Here is a 25898-nt window from a genome sequence, read left to right on the forward strand (position 1 = left end):
TTTTTTTTAAACTTAAGGTCTTGCTAGATCTAGCTCAGGCTAATCTGGAATTCACTGTGTAATGTCAGGATGGCCTTGAACTCATGACAGTCCTTTTACCTTGACCTCCCAAGTGCTGGGATTAAAGGCATGTGCCACCATTCCTGGCAAGTTTTTTTGTTTTAAGTTTTTTAAATTTTTATTTATTGAGAGAGAGAGAGAGAGAGAGAGAGAGACCAGGTGTGCCAGGGCCTCCAGCCTATGCAAATGAACTCCAGATGCATGTGCCTCCTTGTGCATCTGGCTTACGTAGGTCCTGGGGAATCGAACCTGGGCCCTTAGGCTTTGCAGGCAAGTGCCTTAACCACTAAGCCATCTCTTCAGGCCAAGTTCAGGTTTTAAAAAAACTTTTTTTCAAGTTAAGGTTTTAAAACATTGATATGTCTTTAGAGTAGAATTTTTTAAAAAAAAAAGATATTAATTTTATTTATTTGTTTATTTATTAGAGATAGGAAGAGATGGAGAGAGAGAAAGAGAGAATGGGCACACCAGGGTCCCTAGCCACTGCAAAATCTAGATGCATGTGCCACCATGTGCATCTGGCTTACATGGGACCTGGAGAATCAAACCTGGGTCCTTAGGCATCACAGGCATGAATGCGCCTTAACTGCTAAGCCATCTCTCCAACCCTAGAGTAGAATTTAAAAAAAAGATATATATTTTCATTGGCTTTTAGTGGTTAAGGCATTTGCCTGCAAAACCAAAGGATCCCTGTTTGGCTCTCCAGGACCCACATAAGCCAGATGCACAAGGGGCTGCATGTGTCTGGAGTTCATTTGCAATGACATGCTCATTATCTCCCTCTCTCCCTCAAATAAATAAATATATATATTAAAAATATTTTTATTTATTTATTTGAGGGGGTCAGATGGAGAGAAGTAGAATGGGTGTGCCAGGGCTTTCTAGTGGTTGTAAATGAACTCTAAATGCATGTACCACCTTGGGCACTTGGCTTTGCAGGCAAGCGCTTTAACTGCTAAGCCATCTCTTCAGCCCTTTAGAGTAGAATTTAATTGTGGGCTATATCTAATCTAATTTTGCCTAGCATTTAAGTGAATGACATTTTTCTAAGTCAGATAATCAAAGGCTTAAAATAGGATTGTAGCTCAGTGGCAGAGAATCTCTGGGTTCAATTCCCAGTACTGCACACCCCAAAATGAATGTGTACGTATATTTAACAGATGTTGGGTGGGGTGCTTTATATCCCTTTCAAGTCCCTGTAGATGCTAAAACTTGGCATTTCTAAGACAGTTCATGGTTGTACAAGGGCAACAGGTGCAAATGTTGAAATAGCTCCTACTCTCTGTTTATCTCTTTCTTTTAAGTACCTTGCATATAAAGTTAGGTTCTTTTGGTGGTGGTTTGTTTGTTTTTTTGAGGTAGGGTCTTGCAGTAGCCCAGGCTGACCTGGAATTTATTTTGTAGTCTTAGGCTAGCCTTGAACTCACAGCAATCCTCCTACTTTTGCCTCCTGAGTGCTGGGTTTAAAGACATGCACCACCATGCCCATCTCTCACTTCAGTTTTTATTGACAACCTTCGTGCACATACGCAATATACTATGATCATAATCTTCTTCCCACTACCCTCATTCTGCCTCCCTCTCTCACCTCTACTGAATGTGTGGGTTTTTTTTTTTTTTTTTTTTTAGTTTTTTGAGGTAGGGTCTCCCTCTAGCCAAGGCTGACCTGGAATTCACTATGGAGTCACAGGGTGACCTCGAACTCACAGAGATTTTCCTACCTCTACCTCCCAGTGCTGGGATTAAAGGCATGCACTACCACACCTGCTCTGAATTTTTTTTTTTTAACCACGCTTTACCATGTCAATAAATTGTTAAGCTTTATTACATAATATAAGACCTGCTGTGTAGGAAAAACATAATTTGTTTTTTTTAAATTTATTTTTTTGCATCTTTAATATGTTAATAAAAGTCTCTAAGAGGAAACAGTGATTTTCCCCTTACTCTTCTATTGTTATGTTACACATTCTTTTTCCCAAAAGTTTTACTTTTCAAAATAAATTTACTCAATGTACTTCCAGCATATCTGTCTTTTCCCTCCAATTTTTTATTTTTTTTATTATACAGCCTGAATCAAAATAATGAACAGGCCGGGTATGGTGGCACACGCCTTTAAGCCCTGTACTTGGGAGGCAGAGGTAGGAGGATAGTTGTGAGTTCAAGGCCACCCTGAGCTTCCATAGTGAATTCCAGGTCATCATGGGCTAGTGTGAGACCCCCCTCGAAAAAGCAACAACAAAATGAGTATTTGGCTTCTGAATATTAAGTTCTTGTTAGGAGTAGTAGTTCATTTTTATTTTTATTTATTTTTTTAAAATTTTTATTAGCATTTTCCATGATTGTAAAAAAAAATCCCATGGTAATTCCCTCCCTCCCACCCCCCACACTTTCCCCTTTGAAATTCCATTCTCTACCATATTACCTCCCCATCACAATCATTGTACTTACATATATACAATATCAACCTATTAAGTACCCTCCTCCCTTCCTTTCTCTTCCCTTTATGTCTCCTTTTTAACTTACTGGCCTCTGCTACTAAGTATTTTCCTTCTCACACAGAAGCCCAATCATCTGTAGCTAGGATCCACATATGAGAGAGAACATGTGGCGCTTGGCTTTCTGGGCCTGGGTTACCTCACTTAGTATAATCCTTTTGAGGTCCATCCATTGTAGTTCATTTTTAAATGCTTGTGTACTAATTAATACTGTTTGTTTTCTAAAACTAGCTTGACAAAAGTAAGCTGAAGCCAGGAACAAGAGTTGCTTTGGATATGACAACACTCACTATTATGAGGTGAAGTTCTTACTCTGTTCTTTTTTTTGAGGTAGAATCTCTCTGTAGCCCAGGCTGACCTGGAATTCATTATGTTGTTTTAGGGTGGCCTTGAACTCATGGCAATCCTCCTACTTCTGCCTCCTGAGTGCTGGGATTAAAGGCATGTATTACCATGCCAGGCTATGACTACATGCTTTTTGAAATCTCAGAAGATTTTGCCACTTCATACTGTTGACTTATTTCTAGTTAAGTTTCTTTGTAAGGTCACTTATAGGTGCTTATATAAGTGACTCATTTATAATATATCTATAAGCTGGGAGAAAGTATCTTTTGAAACAGAAATGCATATATATATATTTTTATTACAGATATTTGCCAAGAGAGGTGGATCCATTGGTTTACAACATGTCTCATGAGGATCCTGGCAATGTTTCTTATTCTGAGATTGGAGGACTGTCAGAACAGATTCGGGAATTAAGAGAGGTGGGTATTGCCTACTTTCATTTCAGACTTGGTAACTGGTGCTGGTTTTAGGATTCCTGAAGGGAGAAACAGGATGAAATATTACTTATTTGTCCAAGTAGCTTTTGAATATTATCACCAATATTCTTGGCTGAGAAAGGAAAACAGTAAACTTGTAGCTATGAACCTTTCTAGTGCTTATTTATTTGGAGATATTCACTGTTAGAAAAGTTTTGCTGTCTTGTGGTAAAGAAAGCAAGGGGAACCAGGAATAACTGATTATAGTATTCCTAAGCCATTGCTATCTGTGGTCTCAGTTGTTGGTTTAGTCAGTTAGGGCACTTTGGGTAATGTATTGGGTGCTTTCCCATATGCTGGTAATGTGAACTTCACCTCTATAGAGATAGAGACCTTTGCTTTAAGTGTTTCATTTTGTTAAAGCTATTTGTTGGCTGGTAGAGTGACTTAAGTATTTTAAACTGTTAGGTGATTGATTAAAATAGGATTGCCTTATCTCACAGTGCAGGTGGCTGGTTTCTTGATAATTATCCACTGTCCTGTTAGTGTAAGCCTAAATATTTAGGAATGAATCAAAATGGTTGAGACTGAGTAGTTTATTGATTTTTTTTTTTTTTTTTTTTTTTTGAGGTAAGGTCTCCCTTTAACCCAGGCTGACCTGGAATTCACTATGTAGTCTCAGGGTGGCCTTGGAGAACTCATGGCGATCCTCTTACCTCTGTCTCCTGAGTGCTGGGATTAAAGGTGTGCGCCACCACGCCCAGCAATTTTTTTTTTTTAATATTTATTTATGAGCGTGGTGGTTTGATTTAGGTGTCCCCATAAACTTAGGTGTTCTGAATGCTTAGGTCCCCAGCTGAGGGCAATTTGGGAATTGAAACCTCCTGGAGGCAGTGTATTGTTGGGGGCGGGCTTATCCGTGGTATAGCCAGCTTCTCCTTGCCAGTGTTTGGCACACTTTCCTGTTGCTGTTGTCCATCTGATGTTGTCCAGGAGGTGATGTCCACCCTGTGCTCATGCCATCATGGAGCTTCATCTCAAGTCTATAAGCAAAATTAATCCCTTCTTTATCCCAGCAGGCTGCTGTTGGTCTGCTCTTTTCGGCCAGCAATGTGAACCTGACTGCAACAATGAGAGAAAGGGTAGCAGATAGAAAGAATGAATGGATGCGCCAGGGCCTCCAGCCACTGCAAACTCCAGATGCTTTGAGACTGAGGCATTACCTACTACGTTAACATGCCACCTTGCGAGTTCTTAGATACGTTGTTCTTAATTCTTAGACATCAGCACCTTAAAGTTTCTGAAATAGTTACTAAAAATATAGGCTTGTGCTAGGAATGTAGCTAAATGGTAGAGTGATTACCTAGCGTGACAAGCTAGGGTTCAAAAAAAAAAACAAAACAAACATTAAAAAAAATATAGGCTCTTTGAGTGGTTTAAATGAAGCTGATACAGGGGATAGCACCCCAGAAGTTAGCTTTAAAAAAAAATTCTAGGTTGGTGAAAGTAAACGTTTCTCTGACAGTACATGAGGAAGCATAAGTATAAAATAAAAACCTATATTCACCTGTTTAGTGGAAGGGCAACAGAAGGAAGACCAGGTACTTGGTGAAACTGTGAAAAGTATCTTCTCCAGTGATTTGCTAACATCACTTTGTCAGAAGCGCATGTGCACAGACAAGCATACTTTGCGTCTCCAGATACTTTAGGGTTGGCTTGTTGTTATGGGCATACTTCCTGCTCTGAGGTTTATCTTGAGAAGTGGGTGGTGTGAATTGTTTAGGTTATATTGCCAAACCTTCTCCTCTTTTTGTTCTTTCAGTGAATCAGGACATTGAGAATAGACCATATTGTTCTTTTTGTGCATGTTGTATGAATGTGTATATACTAATTCAGTGTTCTGTGCAGTACCTGCCTGTTTTTACCCTGTGGTGGGAGTCTTACTAATTCCAGAGCTTGTGATTTGTGAGCCCAGCCATTCTATGGTCTCTACTCTCCACAGCACCAGGGACATAGGCGTGCATGGCCACACCCAGCTATTTACATGGATTCTGGAGATTCAAATCCTGTAGTCTCAGGGCTTCGAGCTTACATAGGAAGTACACTTCACTCCCGAACCATCTCTCCAGTCTCCATGTTGTGCCTGTTGTAACACTTATTAACACAGAAAATTTTATATACCTTTTCTCTTAGTGGCATTATGATATCAAAGCCATTTGTTATTTTGCTGTTATTTTGTATTGTATTCTCATGCAAATTGTTGCAGGATTATTTTCTTGTTAAATTTTTTTTTCTTTTTTGGTATTTGGACTTGAATTTAGGGCTTTGCACTGTTACCACTACACTCCTCCACAGAGCCCTGTTGACAGGGTCTTAAGTTACTCCGGCTGGGCTTACTCCTGTAATCCTGCCTCATCCTCCCAGGAAGCTGGGATTGGGCATGTGCCGCCAGGCATAGTTTCACTGAATTTAAAATTTATACATATTTATTAAAAACAGAGAGGCCAGGTGTTGTGGTGCACATCTTTAATCCCGGCACTCGGGAGGCAGAGGTAGGAGGATTGCCATGAGTTTGAGACCACCCTGAGACTACATAGTGAATTCCAGGTCAGCCTAGGCTAGGGTGAGACCCTACCTCGGAAACCCCCCCCCAAAAAAAAAGGAGAGAGAGAGAGAAAATGGGTACACCAGGGGCTCTAGCCACTGCAGACAAACTCTAGATGCATGTGTCTACTATGTGCATATAGTTTTTGTGGGCTCTGAGGAGTTGAATCTGGGTCCTCAGGCTTTGCAGGCAAGCGTCCTAACTGGCAAGCCATCTTCCTAGCCCTGTTTTTTTTTTCCAATTGTGTAATTTTTCATTGAGGTGCAATTTACACCTGATTTAAGTATATATTTCAAATAAGTTTTGACAAGTTATATACTTGTGTATAAGTGTAGCTTACTTTTTTTAGGTTTAAGAAATCTGTCCACTTGCAGAAAATCTTATAATTTAATTGTTTTACATAGTGTGGAAGTCTTAATTTCTCATGGATCACAATATGTATATTGCTACTAGACTTAACATGTTTAAAGGTGTATTAAAATATCCTTATTGGCTTTTTAAGAAACATGCAACTTCTCTTCTAGGTAATAGAATTACCTCTTACAAACCCAGAATTATTCCAGCGTGTAGGAATAATACCTCCAAAAGGTTGTTTGCTATATGGACCACCAGGTTGGTATCAAATTATGTCTACTACACTAATAATAATAAATGAGTAAATTAAGAAATAAAATGGAGCTGGGTGTGAAGACATGTACCTTGGGAGGCTCAGGTAGGAGGATTGCATGAATTGGAGGCCAGCTTGGGGTATAAAGTAAGTTCTAGGTCAGCATGGGCTGAGTAAGACCCTCTCAAAAAAAAAAAAAAGATGGTATTTAATTTGATTAATTACAACCTCCACTCTGTTATGAGTGAGAATGGGCGAATGTACATCTGTACTTCCCTCAGGCATAAGTAGTATATTTATATCTTACATATTACATGCCTTGTGATTCCATATTCCCCCAAAATGTGGTTCACAGATATGAGTGTTCCTGAGATGCTTTCATGAAACAAATAATGTCATTTGGCTCTTGTCTAGTGTTGACATCTGTACTAATGGTATAAAGACAATGGAGGTAAAATTGCTTAGCACTATAGTGTGAATCAGGTGACAGTAACTTGCTTATTAAGTCTTTATCCTACAATGATCTTTTGTGTGATGCAATAGAAAGAACATTTCTTCATGTTTACATGTTGAAAAGTATAGTTGTAGGGTGGAGAGATGGCTCAGTGATTAAAGGTGCTTGCTTGCAAAGTCTGATGGCCTGGGTTTGATTCCACAGTACCCATATCAGGCCAGATGCACAAAATGGCACATGTATCTGGAGTTGTTTGCAGCAGCAGTGCCCATTTCCACTTTCTACACACCTCTCTGCTTGCAAATAAACTAACAAAAAATATATTTTGAGGTAGGGTTTCACTCTAGCCCAGGCTGACCTGAAATTGACTATGTAGTCTCAGGCTGGTCTTGAACTCACAGTGATCCTCCTACCTCAGCCTTCCAAGTGCTGGGATTAAAGGCATGTATCACCATGCCTGCAAAAAAGGAAAGAAAAGAAAAGAAAAGAAAAGTATGGTTGTATTTAGGAAATTAATTCATTTAGTGTTTTGAGTTTCCATCAAATTCAGATGCTTTTCAAGGAAGATTGTTTTTACTTGAAAGGATAGTTTCGAGTAGTGCATGGTAATTCAGACCACATATTGCTTACTGGTGATTAATTACTGGATATGTAGATTGGATAGTGGCTGTCTAGCCAACATTTTCGTTGTTTTTTTTTTTTTTAGCCAACATTTTCTAACAAAATAAGCCTGTGTGTTAAAACAACTGATACCAATGATGGTAGTGATAAAATTAGAGCTTTTAGGTATAACTTAGAATTTTGAAAATGCATGCCTGGCACAGTGAGTTTTACAGCTTTCTTATGTTAATTCTTTTTTTTAAAATTTTTTGTTTATTTTATTTATTTATTTGAGAGCAACAGACAGAGAGAGAGAAAGAAGCAGCCAGAGAAAGAATGGGTGTGCCAGGGCTTCCAGCCACTGCAAATGAACTCCAGACACGTGCGCCCCCTTGTGCATCTGGCTAACGTGGGTCCTGGGGAATTGAGCCTCAAACGGGGTCCTTAGACTTCACAGGCAAGCGCTTAACCGCTAAGCCATCTCTCCAGCCCTTATATGTTAATTCTTAAAGACTTCTGACAAGATGTATAGTTATATTAATAGTTCTGTTTTTGAAACTATGTATATATATATATGTATATATATGTGTGTGTATGTATGTATGTGTGTGTGTATATATATATATGTATGTATGTATATGTATGTATGTGTACACACATACATACATGTACTTATTTATATATTTACTTTTTGAGGTAGGGGTTCACTCTAGCTCAGGCTGACCTGGAATTCACTATGTAGTCTCAGAGTGGCTTCAAACTCATGGTGATACTCCTACCTCTGCTTCCCAAGTACTGGGATTAAAGATGTGTGCCACCACACCCGGCCCTTATTTGGAATATTTTATAATGAAAGTAACATTTAGAAATTTGCATAGCTCACTGAGCCTGTTGTTTCTAAATAACCTATTATTGGTGTTAAAAATATCATGTACTTTGCGAGATAGACCATTGTTTTTCTTTTTTAAAAAAAGAATATTTATTTATTTATTTATTTGAGAGAGAGAGAAAGAAGCAGATATATAGAGAGGATGGATGTGCCAGGGCTTCCAGCTGCTGCATACAAACTCCAGACACATATGCCACCTTGTGCAACTGGCTTACATGGGTCCTGGAGAGTTGAACCGGGATCCTTTGGCTTTGCAGGCAAATGCCTTAACTGCTAAGCCATCTCTCCTGCCCCTAGGATTTGACTTGTAATTTTAGAAAATTCACTAGCAAAATGATTATGTTGTTAAAAGTCTTTTGAAAATTTGTGCTGCTGTCAATCTAATTGGATTTTTTGGTGTTCTTAGGCACTGGAAAAACCCTCTTGGCACGAGCTGTTGCCAGCCAACTGGACTGCAACTTCCTAAAGGTATAGGGAAGATTCTTTTGTAATTAAATATATGTTTTGAAAAGTGAAATGGAGCCTGGCAAGGCTGCGCACACCTTTAATCCCAGCATGCGGGAGGTAGAGGTAGGAGGATCACTGTGAGTTTGAGGCCAACGTAAGATTACATAGTGAATTCCAGTTCAGCCTGGGCTAGGGTAAGACCTTACCCAGAAATGCAATGAAATGAAGTTTTACTTCAATTGTCTCATGCTTACCTTAATTTGTTTTTCTTTTTTAACTAGGTTGTATCTAGTTCTATTGTAGACAAGTACATTGGTGAAAGTGCTCGTTTGATTAGAGAAATGTTTAATTATGCCAGGGACCATCAGCCATGCATCATTTTTATGGATGAAATAGATGCTATTGGTAAGACTAAATCTTTTAAAGTTTATCTGAAATATTTTTTGCCTGTTTTATTTAATTTTTTTTATTAGCATTTTCCATGATTATAAAAAAATCCCATGTTAATTCCCTCCCCCCACACACTTTCTCCTTTGAAATTCCATTCTCCATCATATTAGCTTCCCATCACAAACATTGTACTTACATATATACAATAATTACTTAAATTTTTATTCATAACTTTTTCAAGTTTTATTAAGCTTAGAATAAGTTACAGTAAAATTTTAATTAAAGCCGGGTGTGGTGGCACATGCCTTTAATACCAGCACTTGGGAGGCAGAGGTAGGAGGATCGCCGTGAGTTTGAGGCCACCCTGAGACTACATAGTGAATTCCAGGTCAGCCTGGGCTAGATTGAAACCCTACCTCAAAAACAAAACAAAACAAAACAAAAATTTAATTAAGTCTTATGAAAATGCTTCAACTTAATGATATTGTAGCTATTTTCAGGGACCTGAATAGCTATCCTTAAAGCTCATAAAATGGCATTGCTATTGCCAGCATTTTCTATATTTCTGCAGAAACACATTCAGAGAAGTAGATTAGTTGCTGGCTTTTGAAATGTTTTTGAAAGTGTTAGAGGAAGTTTTAAAACATCTGAGCTGGACATGGTGGCACACATCTTTAAACCCAGCACTCCAGAGGTTCCCTGTGAATTCGAGGCCAGCCCGGGACTACACAGTGAGTTCCAGGTCAGCCTGGGCTAGGGTAAGAACCAGCCTTGGGGAAAAAAAAATATGAAAGAACTTTCTTTTTTTTTTTTTTTTTTTTTGTTTGTTATGTTTTTTGTTTTTTCGAGGTAGGGTCTCACTATGGCTCAGGCTGACCTGGAATTCACTATGTAGTCTCAGGGTGGCCTTGAACTCACGGCGATCCTCCTACCTCTGCCTCCCGAGTGCTGGGATTAAAGGCGTGCGCCACCACGCCCGGCAGAAAGAACTTTCTTTTAACCTATAGGTATGACTTGTATGAAGTAGATTCCACAGTGAATTTGTTATTACCAGAGTATTGCCTTTCTGGATGTTTAATAAAGTAAATTTTGACTTTAACAAAATGAGAAACATTATACTAAAAGGATTTTTTTTAACAGAATAATTCTTTTCACTTAATTTCATCATGGTACTTTTTATTTTTTAAAGAATTTTTTTTAATTTAATTTATTTATTTATTTGAGAGCGACAGACACAGAGAGAAAGACAGATAGAGGGAGAGAGAGAATGGGCGCGCCAGGGCTTCCAGCCTCTGCAAATGAACTCCAGACGCGTGTGCCCCCTTGTGCATCTGGCTAACGTGGGACCTGGGGAACCGAGCCTCGAACCGGGGTCCTTAGGCTTCACAGGCAAGCGCTTAACCGCTAAGCCATCTCTCCAGCCCTCATCATGGTACTTTTAACCCCAGCTATTATTCTGTTTTTATAAATGATGGCAGAGAATAAATAAAGTAATGCATATACATTTTCAAATTATTTTAGGTGGCCGTCGGTTTTCTGAAGGCACTTCAGCTGACAGAGAAATTCAGAGAACATTAATGGAGGTAATGTTTGAAAAAGTGGGTTTATAAAGAAAATACTTTTTACTAATGAAAAAAACCTGAGCATGGCATATTTGAATGTCAGAATGTATGTAACAATTTCGATGAAGAATTAAGTGTGAAATTTTTGATAGAAATGAGTATATTTGTGTTTCATAATTCCCAAAAAATGATTGGTACTAAGGAACAGGGGAAGTTGGGCAAAGATTGATGGGTACTAAGTTGCCATTATGTATAGGAACAAGAAATAGTGAAGTGCTGTTGCACAGTGGATATGTAGGTAATAACCAGGTATTTTGTATTGGAGAAAGAGGCAGAATGAGTGAAAATATAGGCATGCCAAGGCCTTTATCATCTGCAGACGAACTCCAGATGCATGTACCTCCTTGTGCGTCTGGTTTATGTGGGTCCTGGGGAATTGAACCTGGGTCCTTTGCCTTTGCAGGCAAGTGCCTTAACCGCTAAGCCATCTCTCCAGCCCCAGATAAATAGCTGTGATGATTGAAGATAGATGGGATAGAACTTACATAAAGCCTTTCCCTGTGTTGTTTCCCATTCAATATTCTGTGCAAGTGAAGGTAATTGCTTTTTCATTTTTTCCCACTTCTACAAATAGGTAATTTATTTTGTGTGTGTGGTTTTTCAAGGTAGGGTCTTACTCTATCCCAGGGCAATGCCTTTTTGTTTGTTTGTTTTCTGCTTTTTTTTTTTTTTTTTTTTTTTGCAGTAGGGTTTTATTCTAGCCCAGGTTGACCTGGAATTCACTATGTAGTCTCAGGGTAGCCTCAAACTCACAGTAATCCTCCTACTTCTGCCTCCCAAGTGCTGGGATTAAAGATGTGTGTCACCAAGCCTGGCTAATGTATTTTTAATTTTTTTTTTTTTTTTTTTTTTTTTTTTTTGGTTTTGTGAGGTAGGGTCTCACTCTGGTCCAGGCTGACCTGGAATTAACTCTGTAGTCTCCGGGTGGCCTTGAACTCACGGCGATCCTCCTACCTCTGCCTCCCGAGTGCTGGGATTAAAGGCGTGCGCCACCACGCCCAGCTATTTTTAATTCTTTCTCGCTGAGTATTTGAAAATCACTGCATATTATACTCATCTATTCAAAACAGATCAACGCTTTTTTTTTGGTACATTTATTTATTTATTTATTTATTTATTTATTTGAAAGTGAGAGAGAAAGAGGCAGAGTGAGAAAATGGGCACACCAGGTCCTTTAGCCACTGCAAAAGAACTCTAGATGAATGCACCACCTTGTGCATCTGGCTTGCATGGGTCCTGGGGGAATCGAACCTGGGTCCTTTGGGTTTGCAGGCAGGTGCCTTAATCACTAAGCCAGCTCTCCAGCCCCCCTCTTTTTGTCTTTTTTTAGAGAGAGAGGGAGAATTGGCGCACCAGTGCCTAAGCCACTGCAATCAAACACCAGCCATTTGCATCATGTAGTGGGCATGTACAACCTTGTGCTTGCCTTACCTTTGTGCATCTTGCTAACGTGGGATCTGGAGAGTTGAACATGAGTCCATAGGCTTTGCAGGCAAGCATCTTGACCAAAACTAAGCCATTTCTCCAGTCCCCCCATCCTTTTTTTTTTTTTTTTTTTTTTTTTAAGAGAGAGAGTTTTTCTTTTTCTTTTTGGTTTTCCAAGGTAGGGTCTCACTCTAGCCCAAGCTAGCCTGGAATTTGCTATGCAATCTCAGGGTGGCCTTGAACTCACGGCAGTTCTCTTACCTCTGCCTCCTGAGTGCTGGGATTAAAGGCATGCACCACTACACCTGGCTCTTTTTTTTTTTTTTTTTTTTTTTGTTATTGACGATTGCTGTACCTGGCTTTTTTTTTAATTTTAATTGACGATTGCAAACCATGGTATTTCCTTCCTCTCCCCTATTTCCCATTCACAACTCTACTCTCCATCATATCCCCTCCCTCTCTCCATTAGTCTTTCTTTTATTTTGATGTCATTGTGTTTTCCTCCTATTATGAGGGTTGTGTGAAGGTATTGCTAGGCACTGCGAGGTCATGGATAGTGAGACCAATTTCTTTCTGGTCAGTAGCATTGTAAGGATTTGTACCCTGCCTTTGACTCCTATAGTCTTCCTGCCACCTTTTCCACAATGGACCCTGAACCTTGGAGAGTGTGATAGAGATGTTTCAGTGCTGGACACTTCTTTGTCACTTTTCAGTAGGGTATTGCTATAGCCTAGGCTGACCTGGAACTCTATCTGTAGTCTCTGCGTGGCCTTGAACTCACAGTGATCCCCCTGTCACTGCCTCCCAAGTGCTGGGGTTAAAGGCATGTGCCACCGTGTCCCAGCTTTGAAAACTTTATGTTTACTTGTTTGACACAGGCAAAGATCTTAGATCCTTGATAGCAAAGACCAAATGACCTTGAACTTGGGGTAGCCCAACTGCCACTGCCTTGGTAGAGAAACCTTAAATTGAGGGGCAAGGGAAATAACTCAGTTGGTAGGAAACTTGTCTGGCATGTAAGAAGCCTGGGTTTGGTCCACAGCACTACGTAACTGGGTGTGATGGTGTACATTTGTACTCCTAGCACTCAGGCAGAGTCAGTAGGATAAGAAATTCAGTCATCCTTGACTATATATTGAGTTAGAGGCTGACCTGGGATACATGAGAACCTTTTTCAACAACAAAACCAAAGCACCTTAAATTCCTTCAATTAAAATATTTTAGAATAGCACAAATATTAGTTTTATTCATCTAACTGAATTAAATTAAAATTTTTATTTTGGCGTGCTGGAATTGAATTCAGGGGCTTGGGCATGTTAATCAAGATTTCTGCCATCCTGGCCACACCACAAACTGACAGGCCTGCCTTAATCTCCCTAGTGCTGGGATTATGGGTGTGCCCCACCACACCCAGCAAGGCTGTTTACCTGTCTATCTTATTTATTTATTTTGATTTTTCGAGGTAGGGTCTTACTCTAGTCCAGGCTGACCTGGAATTTACTATGTAGTCTCAGAGTGGTCTTGAACTCACGGTGATCCTCCTGCCTCCCTCCCAAGTGCTTGGATTAAAAGTATACACCTCTGTGCTCAGTTTATTTTGGTCTTTGATTAAAGTTTTTCAAATTTTATTCAAGAAGGCATTAGGAACCAAAAGAAATATTTTGGTGTCTCACGGTACTCTATGTATAATCGAATTGTTTTATTGGTCTTGGCAAAGACTTTCTGAATACAACCCCAATTGCTCAGGCAATAAAACCACAGATTAATCACTGGGACCTCAAGAAATTACAAAGATTTTGCACTGCAAAGGACACAATGAAAAAAGCAAAGAGGCAACCTACAGAATGGGAAAAAATCTTCGCCAGCTATATATCTGATAGAGGATTAATATCTAGGATATACAAAGAACTCAAAAAGTTAAATAATAAGGAATCAAACAAGCCAATCAAAAAATGGGCTATGGAGCTAAATAGAGCATCTAAAAAAATGTTCTACGTCACTAGTCATCAGGGAAATGCAGATTAAGACTACATTGAGATTCCATCTCACTCCTGTCAGATTGGCCACCATCATGAAAACAAATGATCATAAATGTTGGCGGGGATGTGGAAAAAAAGGAACCCTTGTACACTGCTGGTGGGAATGCAATCTGGTCCTGCCATTGTGGAAAACAGTGTGGAGGTTCCTAAAACAGCTAAAGATTGATCTACCATATGACCCAGCTATAGCACTCCTAGGCTTATATCCAAAGGACTCATCTCATTTCCTTAGAAGTACATGCTCAACCATGTTTATTGCTGCTCAATTTATAATAGCTGGGAAATGGAACCAGCCTAGATGTCCCTCAACTGATGAGTGGATAATGAAGATGTGGCACATTTATACAATGGAGTTCTACTCAGTGGTAAAGAAAAATGAAGTTATGAAATTTGCAGAAAAATAGATGGACCTGGAAAGGATTATACTAAGTGAGGTAACCCAGGCCCAGAAAGCCAAGCGCCACATGTTCTCTCTCATATGTGGATCCTAGCTACAGATGATTGGGCTTCTGTGTGAGAAGGAAAATACTTAGTAGCAGAGGCCAGTAAGTTAAAAAGGAGACATAAAGGGAAGAGAAAGGAAGGGAGGAGGGTATTTAATAGGTTGATATTGTATGTATGTAAGTACAATGATTGTGATGGGGAGGTAATATGATGGAGAATGGAAATTCAAAGGGGAAAGTGTGGGGGGTGGGAGGGAGGAATTAATATGGGATTTTTTTTATAATCATGGAAAATGTTAATAAAAATTTAAAAATTAAAAAAAATTATGGTGTAATGTCAGAATAAATAGAAAAATGCTTATTATTCAGTTATTTTGGTTTACTTTATTACTTTGTTACCATCTTCATGTAAATGTTATGTCTTTACTCATCAAAAGCATTTTCCCAGTTGGCCATTGTGACACACGACTTTAGTCCCAGAACTAGGCAGGCAGAGGTAAGAGGATCACTATGAATTTGAGGCCACCACCCTAAGACTACGTAGTGAATTTTCTGTCAGCCTGGGTTAGAGTCAGACCCTACCTTGAAAAAAAAAGCCTCTTCCCTTTTTTTTGAGATGTGTGTGTGTATGTCTGTGTTTTCATTCATATGTGTGAGTGTGCATGGGTATGCATGTACTTAATATGGCACCCAGAAGACAACCTCAGGTGTCTTTCTCAGAAATGCTGTCTACCTCTTTTTTGAAATTTATTTTTATTTGCAACACACACAGAGAGAATGGGTGGTCCAGAACTTCTAGCTTTTGCAAATGAACTCCAAACGCATGAGCCACCTGTGCATCTGGCTGACGTGGGACCTGGAGATTCGAACTTGGGTCCTTAGGCTTCTCAGGAAGCTCCTTAACTAGTAAGCCATCTCTCTAGCCCTCTACCTCTTTTTTAGAGAGTCTCTCATTGGACTGGACTTCACCAACTAGGCTAGACTAGCTGTAAGACCCAGGCATATACCTGTCTCTGCCTCCCCAGCACTAGGATTTAGCCACATGCCACCATGCCAGGCACTTTATATGGGTGCTGGGGATCTGAACTCAGGTACTTATAATTATGAGGCAAGTACTTTACTGGATGAGCTATTTTCCCATATCCACATCATAAGAATTTGATGTATTAGAGTTTCTTTGTTTTTATTTTTTAAGATGTCTGAAAATAGGGCTGGAGAGATGATTTAGTGGGTAAGGTGCTTGGCTGTAAAGCCTAAGGATTCAGGTTTGATTCCCCATTATCCATGTAAGCCAGATGCTCAAGGTAGTGTATGTGTTTGGAGATTACTTGGAGTGGCTAGAGGCCCTAGGGGGCTCATATTTTCTCTGTCCCTTCCCCCTCAGATAAATAAATAGATAAGTAAAAGTTTTTAAAAAGCTGTAAGAAGGGCTGGAGAGATGGCTTAGCAGTTAAGACACTTGCCTGCAAAGCCTAAGGACCCATGTTCAACTCTCCAGGTCCCATGTAAGCCAGACACACAAAGGTGAGGCAAGTGCAAGGTCACACATGCCCACTAGGTCCTTGCATGCCAGTTCTCTCTTTTTTTCTCTCTCTCTCTCTCAAAAAAAAAAGAAAAAAAAAAGAAAGAAAAGATGTATGAAAACATTTTGGATATTGAAAATTAGATCTGTGTAATTTAGTTTCATAATTGTTAACTGGATGGAAGCTTTCAGATTTATTAAAAACATATAAAAAGACACATAGATCTATGAGACGGCTCAGTGGATAATGTGCCTGCCATATAGTCATGAGTCCTTGAATTTGAGCCCCAGTACCCACATAAAAAGCATGGACACTGGCAGGCACTTATTATCTCAGCCACGTTTGCAGTAAGAAAGGAGGCAGAGATGGGAGGATCCACCAGCAGCTCAGTGGCCAGCTAGCCTGGTGAAAGCATCAGCAAACAGGGCAAGACCCTGCCTCTAAGGAAGTAGAAGGCAAGAGCCTACCCCCAAAATGCTCTCCTCACCTTCACATGTACACTATGGCATGTATATACCTACACTCACATACATGAACACCCCTCCCCCCACAAAACCTTTGAGAATTGAAAGTATTTCTCAAGTGAACTGGGGGGTGTAGCTCAGTAGTAGAGTGGTTGCCCTGGGCTTGACCCTAGCATCAAGAAAGAAAAGGGCTGGAGAGGTGGCTTAGTGGTTAAAGCACTTGTCTGCGATGCCTAAGGGCCCAAATTTGATTCACTAATAGCACCCACATAAGCCAGATGTGCAAGAATTTGCATCTGGAGTTTGTTTGCAGTGGCTAGGGGCCCTGGTGTGTCTATTCTCTCATTCCCTTCTAATAAGGAAATAAATTAAAAATATTTTTAAAACAGAAAAGAAAAATAAATACATATACATCCTGAAAGAAAGAAGAAGAATTCTATCAAATGCCCATTCTGAAGGTCAGAAAAGAAAAATAAATACATATACATCCTGAGAGAAAGAAAAAGAATTCTATCAAATGCCCATTCTGAAGGTCATCCAGCTATCTTTAGACAGTACATTTGATGACATTGTGCATGTAAAAGATGTATGCTGCTTGTCTTTTTAATTGGTGAGAATGTGTTGTAAAACCTGTCTTAATTTTTAATATTCTTAGTTACTAAATCAAATGGATGGATTTGATACTCTGCATAGAGTTAAAATGATCATGGCTACAAATAGACCAGACACACTGGATCCTGCTTTGCTGCGTCCAGGAAGATTAGATAGAAAAATACGTGAGTTATAGTTCTTTACTTGCTACCTGCTTTCCTTTGTCTATGCCTGCTTTTGTCGTCTTACCTAATTTCAGTTCCTAAAATGCAACTTTATTACAGAACAATTCTTATATTTTCAGATATTGACTTACCAAATGAACAAGCAAGATTAGATATATTGAAAATTCATGCAGGTCCCATTACAAAGCATGGTGAAATAGGTAAGGAAATAACCTTTGTACATCTGATAATAAAGCAAAATGCTGTTCAATCACTGTTGGTCTACCAAATCTACTTTTAATTCTACATTTATAAATATTTATTGAATGCGCTGAATTCTAGGGATTATAAGAGCTGGGAATGATAAAGCAATGAATGAAACAAATTTATGCCTTTAGAAAAATTCTATTATTTTTTAGGAAAAACAGCTAAAATAAGTACACTATGTAGCATACTAGATGATGATAAGTAAAGTGATGAGTGGAAATAATGCAAGATATAGGAGGATAGGAAATGCCAAGAGCAACCATAAGAATATAAATTTTGAAATGGGGGAAGATTGCCACAGGGAAGGCCTTACCAAGAAGGTGATTTTTAAGATGACCTGAAGCTGGGCTTGGTGGCACACACATTTAATCCCAGCACTTGGGAGCTAGTGGTAGGAGATTGCCCTGAGTTCAAAGCCGCCCCGAGACTACATAGTGAATTCCAAGTCAGTCTGAGCTAGAGTGAAACCCTCCCTCAAAGAACAAAAACAAACAAAAAAGATGACCTGAAAAGCTGTGTATGCAGAGCCTTAATAGAAATCATGATGTAGGAACTTTCTTAAATTATTTTAATTTATTTGGAAGCATAGAGAAGAGAGAATGGGTACACCAGGGCCTCTAGCTACTGCAAACAAATTCTAGATGCATGTGCTACTTTGTGCATCCGGCTTTACATGGAATCTGGGGAATCAAATTTGGGCTGTTTACCATTGCAGGCAAGTGCCTTAACCACTTAGCCATCTCTCCAACCTGACTTTTATTTTCTTATTGCTAAACTTTTTAGATTTTTGGCAATAAGGGTGCCGTTGGAGCCTTGTGAGCAAAGGAATGACATATTTTCACTTTCTGTTAGCCTTAGTGTTTTATTATAGAAAATTAAAAGCTCAGATAAGAGTGCTGGCTCTTAAATGTAGTTCTAGCACTTGGGAGACTGAGGATGACAGTTGATGGCCAGTCTAGGTTATATAGCAAAACCCTGTCTAAAGAAAGTCCCTTCCTAGCTCAAAGGAAAAGACCATATTTATTGTTTTAAAAATGGTACAGCTAAAAAAGTTAAACATGTTAGTTTTTCTTCTTGTGTAGTTAACAATAAGATACATATTTAGGCAATTTAAAGGTAGTAATTTTCTGCCTTACTCAGTGTTACTTTTGAATATGTGCCTTTAGGAACAAAACATCAAAATAATACAAGGTGAAATATTTAGGTACTTTTTAAAAACTGTATTTATTTATTTATTTGAGAGTGACAGAGAGAGAAAGATGCAGATAGAGATAGAGAATGGGTACACCAGGGCCTCCAGCCACTGTATACAAACTCCACATGCCTGTGCCTCCTTGTGCATCTGGCTAATGTGGGTCCTGGGGGGTACCAGGGTTAGGCTTCACAGGCAAGAGCTTAACCACTAGGCCATCTCTCTAGCACTTTAGGTACTTTTTACTGATGACTCACTGTAGTTTCAATAATTATTTCTGGTTAGTCTTATTTCCTGTGTGACCTACATCTTTTTTTTTTTTTTAACCTTTCCTTTGGACTTTACATTGAATACATTTCCTGCATGACTATTTTAGAATTAAGATTACGATTATTTGCCTGGTGAGGTGGCGCACTCCTTTAATCCTAGCACTCGGGAGGCAGAGGTAGGGGGATCACCATGAGTTCAAGGCCACCCTGAGACCACATAGTGAATTGCATCTCAGACTGGGCTAGAGTGAGACCCTACCTTGAAAAAACAAAACAAAACAAAATGATGATTATGATTATTATATATAATTTTTACTTTCCTAGTTCATTTGTTCGTTCTCTCTCCCTCTCTCTCTCTCTCTCTCTCTCTCTCTCTCTCTTTGAGGTAGGGTTTCACGCCAGCCCAGGCTGACCTGGAATTCACTATGTAGTTTCATGGTGGCCTTAAACTCATAGCAATCTTCCTACCTCTGTCTCCCCAGTGCTGGGATTAATAGTGTTCACCACCACACCTGGCTCACTTTCCTAGTTCTTTTTCTTTTCTATTTTTTAAAAATATTTTTATTTAATTATTCACTTACTTATTTGAGGGAGAGAAAAAGAGAGGGTAAGGATGGGTGTGCCAGGGCCTCCAGCCATTGCAAACGAACTCCAGATGCATGGGCCTCCTGGTGCATCTGGCTTATGTGGGTCCTGGAGAATCTAGATACATACACCATTTTGTGCATCTGGCTCTGCATGGATACTAGGGAATGGAACCAGGGTCATTAAGCATTGCAGGCAAGTGCTTTAACCACTGAGTCATCTGACAGCATGTTAGAGATAAATTATAGAGGCTTAAGTATAGAAGTAAGAGGTTTCATTAGGAAGTTACTTCCTTGATCCAGGTAAAACAGAATAGTGGCTTGGTCCAAGGTCATAGCAAAGTCATTTTTTCCTCCCCATATTTATTAAGAGATAATTAAAGTAATTTAAATGAAAAGACTCTGAGTGTGTTTTGAAGGTAAGGTGGAGAACTAATGAATTGGATGTGGAATGTGGTATGTGTACCTTACACCTATAATGCCAACACTCTGGAGGCTGAGGTAGGAGAATCATGGTGACTTCAAGGCCAGCCTGGGCTACACAGTTCAGTTCCAGGTCAGCCTGGGCTAGAGCAAGACCTTCAAGATATCTCTCTCTCTCTCTCTCTCTATCTCTCTCTCTCTTTCTCTTTCTCTCTCTGTGTGTGTGTGTTTTCATGGGTGAGTGTTGGTGAGCATATGCCATCGAGCACATATAGAAGTCAGATGACAACCTCAGGTGTCAGTCCTTGTCTTCCTCATTGCTTGAGGCAATGTGTCTAACCGTACACTACTGCATTTGCCACACTAGTTTGCCCATGAGTATCCAGGGGATTTTCCTGCCTCTGCTTCTCATCTCAACATAGGAGGGCTGGGATTATAGACACGTGCTATGGTGTCCACCTTTACATGGGTTCTGGAGATCTGAACTCAGATACTCATGCTTGCATGGCCAACACTTTATTCATTGAACCATCTCCTTGCCCAAGAATTTTTTTTTAATTTTGTTTTATGTTTAGTTATTTATTTGAAAGTGGCAGACAGAGAAAGAGGCAGAGAGAAAGAGAGAGAGAGAGAGAGAGAGAATGGGGACGCCAGGGCCTCCAGCCACTGCAAATGAACTCCAGATGCATGTACCCCCTTGTGCATCTGGCTAAGGTGAGTCCTGGGGAATCGAGCCTCAAACCGGGGTCCTTAGGCTTCACAGGCAAGCGCTTAACCACTAAGCCATCTCTCCAGCCTATTGCCCAAGGATTTTTTTTTTTTTTTTTTTTTTTAGGAGGCAGTGTTCTTATTTTGAGTCAGAATTTCACTATGTAATTCAGGCTGGCCAGGAACTTATGATTCTCCTACCACTCTTTCACAGTACTGAGATTATAGGTGTGTACCACCACTTTCCACTTTTATAATTGGTTTTGGATATTAATGGTTTATTTAGGTTAAAGTTTTGTGTTTTTTTTTTAATAGGTGTGCAGGGCTGGAGAGATGACTTAGTGGTTAAGGTGCTTGCCTGCAAAGCCTAAGGATCTGGGTTTGATTCCTCAGGACCCACAAAAAGCCAAATGCACAAGGTAGTGCATGTGTTTAGAGTTAGTTTGCATTGGCTAGAGGCCCTGGAGTGCTCATTCTGTCTCTCTGCCTTTCTTTCTCATAAATAAAATACTTTAAGAATATGTGTGCATGCACATGCATGTCAAGGTCACAGGACAACCTTAGGTATGATCCTAAGAAACCCTCTAACCTCCTTGAGACAGGATCTCTTATTGACTTGGAGTTCATCGGTAAGCATTTTGTCAATTCACCTGAGCCCTCAGGCTGTTTTTTAAAAATACTTTATTTATTTATTTGAGAGAGGCAGGCAGAGAGAGAGAGACAATGGATACGCCAGGACTTTGGCCACTGCAAATTCCACATGCATGTGCCACCTACTACATCTGGCTTTACGTGGATACTGAGAAATCTGCCTTCCAGCTTAAAGTTTTAATGAGTCATATCTGCCTGATAATGTAGTTGGGCCGCATATAAACATCTTGGCCTTTCTAATTTTAACGTTTTAGAGGTATGTCTCATTGGTTCTGGTTAACTTCACAGTATTTTTATTTTTCAGTGCTTAGTGTTGTAGAGAGTAATAGAGAGGGTGCAAATCCAATTCAAAATAACAGCTGCAGTTTCCTTGTGGGCAAAAATCAAGAATGTGTCTCTTAAACTAATTTCCAGTATCTTTTCCTGCACAGATTATGAAGCAATTGTTAAGCTTTCAGATGGCTTTAATGGAGCAGACCTGAGAAATGTTTGTACAGAAGCAGGTATGAATATAAAGTACATCTTTATTGTTGATTTTGATACTTGGAATTTGCTATCAGTTTGGGATTTGTGAGTTTGTCTAAAAGCAGAACCTATACCTTGGAAGGATTTCTGTGTGTGGCTAACATCACTTACATGTGTAGCAATTCCTTTTCACATCCTTACAAGCACTTGGTATCTTTTTTTTTTTTCTTTTTCAAGGTAAGGTCTCACTCTAGCCCAGGCTGACTTGGAATTCATTATGTAGCCTCTGGGTTGCCTCGAACTCATGGCAGTCCTCCCTCCTACCTCTGCCTCCAGAAGTGTGCACCACCACGCCCAGCTCAGCACTTGTTATCTTTAAGGGTTTTTAATAATAACCATTTTTGTAGGGATGAGGTCATATGTCATGATTTTAAATTGCATATTCATAAAATTTATTTTACCATATTTTCAGTAAAAAGCTAAAGTTAACATAGGTTAAAATTTTAGCTTCTTGGGTTGGAGAGATAGATGGCTGAGCAGTTAAGGTGCTTGCCCACAAAGCCTAATGACCTGGGTTTGATTCCTTAGTACCCATGTGAAAAGCCAGATGCACAAAGTGACATGCATCTAGCTTGTTTGCAGTGGCTTGAAGCTCTGGTGAGCCTGTTCTTTCTCTCCCTCTTGTCCCCTCTCTCTCTGCGTAGAAAAAAAATTTTTTTAGCTTCTCAAATAGATGGCACATGCATCTGGAGTTTGTTTGCAGAGGCTAGAGGCCCTGGAGCACCCATTTCTCTCTCTCTCAAATAAATTAATAAACAAATAAAGATAAAATATTAAAGTATATGACATTTATACTTGCTTTCAATATTATCTTGGTATTTCACCTTTTTTGGATTAGAATGTATATTTTTAGATTTATTATTTCACCACCAATGATTTGAAAACTATTTTATAAAAATACTGTACTAGCCAGGTGTGGTGGCACATCCCTTTAATCACAGCACTCGGGAGGCAGAGATAGGAGGATCACCATGAGTTCAAGGCCACCCTGAGACTACATAGTAAATTTTAGGTCAGCCTGGGTCAGAGTGAGACCCTACCTCAAAAAAAAAAAAAATAATAATAATGTACTTCATTAGTGGTAGTTGCCTAAAGAAGTTTTGAAATTTCTATTGTTTTAAAGTTTTTATTTTTATTTATCAATTGGGGGAAAGAGAGAGAGAGAGTGGGTGCACTAGGGCTGCTACCCAATGCAAATGAACTCCACACACATGTACCACCATGTACTTGTCTGGAGATCATTTGCATGAAGAATTGAACCTGGGTCCTTAGGCTTCACAGGGAAGCACCTTAACCACTAAACCATCTCCCCAGCCCTGAAATTTCTATGTTTTAAAAATATTTATTTACTTAAGAAAGAGAAAGGGAGAGAATATGGGTGCACCAGGGCCTCTAGCCACTGCAAATGAACTCCGTACATATGTGTCACCTTGTGCATCTGGCTTATGTGGGTCCTGGGGAATTGAAACTGGGTTCTTTGGCTTTGAAGATAAGCTCCTTAACTGCTAAACCATCTCTCTTGCTCTGTTTTTGTTTTTTATTAAGAGCTACCAGTGAACATAGGGATTATATAATCTAGATTTAAATATTGTGTCATTTGGTTTGAATAATAATGCTTACTATAGCCAACGAAATTAACTGAACATAGTAGTTTTTAATAAATTAGAACTGCTGGTTTACTGCTGGTTTAAATGTAGTGAGCCTACATTCTTGCACTTTTACTCCATGGAATGGGGATTATTTGCTTTTCTTTTTTTTGTTTGTTTTTTTCTTTTTTTCTTTTGAGATAGGTTCTTGCCGTGTTGCCCAGGTTGGCCTCAAACTCACAATCAGTGTCCCAAACGCTGATACTACAGTGTGTGCTACTGCTTGGTTTTCTTATAATGGATCTGTAATTCCCATATGATCTGTAGCAGTCTTGTCTTGTTTCCTGCAGGTATGTTTGCAATTCGTGCTGATCATGATTTTGTAGTTCAGGAAGACTTCATGAAAGCAGTCAGAAAAGTGGCTGATTCTAAGAAGCTAGAGTCTAAATTGGACTACAAACCTGTGTAACTCGCTATAAGGAGTTTGATGGCTGCATGACAGACATTTGCTTAATGTAAAAATGAAGTTAAGGAAAATAATGTATGTGTTGGCAATGATCTCATTTAAAGTGAATAAAAATATGTATGAGTAACATAATACTATGTAATTTAGTAACTCAGCTTTTAAAATTGGTACAGAAGAAATTTGTATGTTAATGTTGCATTTACTGCAGCAGTATTTACAAAAGATGTGTGTCGAAGCTTTCATATTTGCTTTGTGAGCATTTTGTAAAACATTCAAAATGGTTTGAGATAGTATGAGAGAGCATTTCTTAAGACTTATTTTATATTATTTGTGTTCCTCATTCTAAAAACCTGAATAAAATTTGTTTTAGTTGTCCTACATATATGTTCTTCTTTTCTAAGAGCACATTTATTGTAGTCCTTTTGGTTCTTAAGTAAGTCATAAAATGTTCCAAACAAAAATGTGTTAATCGGGCGTGGTGGTGTAAGCTTTAATCCCAGCACTCAGGAGGCAAAGATAGGAGGATTGCCATGAGCTTGAGGCCACCCTGAGACTATATAGTTAATTCCAGGTCACCCAGAGTGAGACCCTACCTCGAAAAACAAACACACACACACAAAATGTTAATTATAGCCTGGTGTGGTGGCTTCATAGTGAATTCCAAGTCAGCCTGGACTAGAGTAAAACCCTACTTCAAAAAATTTGTTAGTTATATGTAATTCTTTTTAATTTCATATGGGCCATAAAAGTAAAATAAGTTAAGAATATCAGTTGAGATGATTTTATAATTAATGGTGCTGTTTAAAAGAAAGACATTCAATTTCAGCTTCATAAACACTGAAGAACCCTCCATGTGTGACCTGAGTAATTATAGAATCATTCTAAAGAGTAACAACTTACTAGGTGGGTATTCCTTCTGTGCCTTTTCTAATTTTTTAAAAAGTAAGTATATTTTTAAAATATATGTATATATATTTTATTATGGTGCTGGAAATGGCTCAGTAGTTAAAGCATTTGTCTGCAAAGGCTAACAACCAGGTTTGATTTTCTAGTACCCACATAAAGCCACATGCATATAATTGCACATATATCTGGAGTTCGGTTGCAGCTGCTGGAGGCCCTGGAAGGCCCATTCTGTCTCTTGTCTATCTCTGTTTGCAAGTAAATACATAAAATTTTAAAAATATATTTTGTTTATTTTGAGTGAGAATGGGCACACCATGGGCTCTTGCCACTGCAAATAAACTGCAGAGGCATAGACCAGTTTGTGCATCCAGCTTTGGGGAATCAAACCCTGGACATCAGGCTGTACAGCAAATGCCTTCAACTGCTTCTCCAGCCTTCATTTTGTAATTTTTTATAATTTGTATTTAGTTTTGACTTATTTTAAAAAATTCAGTTTATCACTCTAGCTTGGGCTGACCTGGAATTCTAGCCCAGACTGCCTTAACTCAGCCTCCCTAGTGGAGATTAAAGTTGTGAGCTACCACACCCAGCATAATCATGAAGTTTTAGGCATTCTAAACAGATTTCCAAGTTTTTTATTTATTTACTTATTTTGGGGAGAGAGAGAATGGGCATGCCAGGGCCCCCCGCTACAGCAGCCTAACTCTAGATACATGTGCCACTTTGTTTCTGGCTTTACAGG

At 39.2% G+C, this 25898-nt stretch overlaps 1 protein-coding gene and 1 pseudogene across 1 annotated transcript in view; one reads left to right on the forward strand and one right to left on the reverse strand.

The window, feature by feature from the left end:
• Psmc6 (proteasome 26S subunit, ATPase 6) overlaps positions 1-24630 on the forward strand; it is a 28719-nt gene extending 4089 nt beyond the window's left edge. Inside the window, exons 5-14 of the mRNA XM_004649188.3 lie at positions 2787-2854; positions 3205-3319; positions 6446-6533; positions 8878-8939; positions 9200-9323; positions 10830-10891; positions 17480-17600; positions 17720-17800; positions 22105-22176; positions 24135-24630. Coding sequence (XP_004649245.1) covers positions 2787-2854; positions 3205-3319; positions 6446-6533; positions 8878-8939; positions 9200-9323; positions 10830-10891; positions 17480-17600; positions 17720-17800; positions 22105-22176; positions 24135-24253 — 912 coding nt within the window. The 3' untranslated portion in view covers positions 24254-24630. The remainder of the gene's footprint in view (positions 1-2786; positions 2855-3204; positions 3320-6445; positions 6534-8877; positions 8940-9199; positions 9324-10829; positions 10892-17479; positions 17601-17719; positions 17801-22104; positions 22177-24134) is intronic.
• Positions 9791-9914, reverse strand: LOC123462643 (annotated as a pseudogene).
• Positions 24631-25898: the final 1268 nt, after the last annotated feature.

The sequence above is a fragment of the Jaculus jaculus genome, chromosome 7 (genome assembly GCF_020740685.1).
Source record: "Jaculus jaculus isolate mJacJac1 chromosome 7, mJacJac1.mat.Y.cur, whole genome shotgun sequence".
Taxonomy (NCBI): Eukaryota; Metazoa; Chordata; class Mammalia; order Rodentia; family Dipodidae; genus Jaculus; species Jaculus jaculus.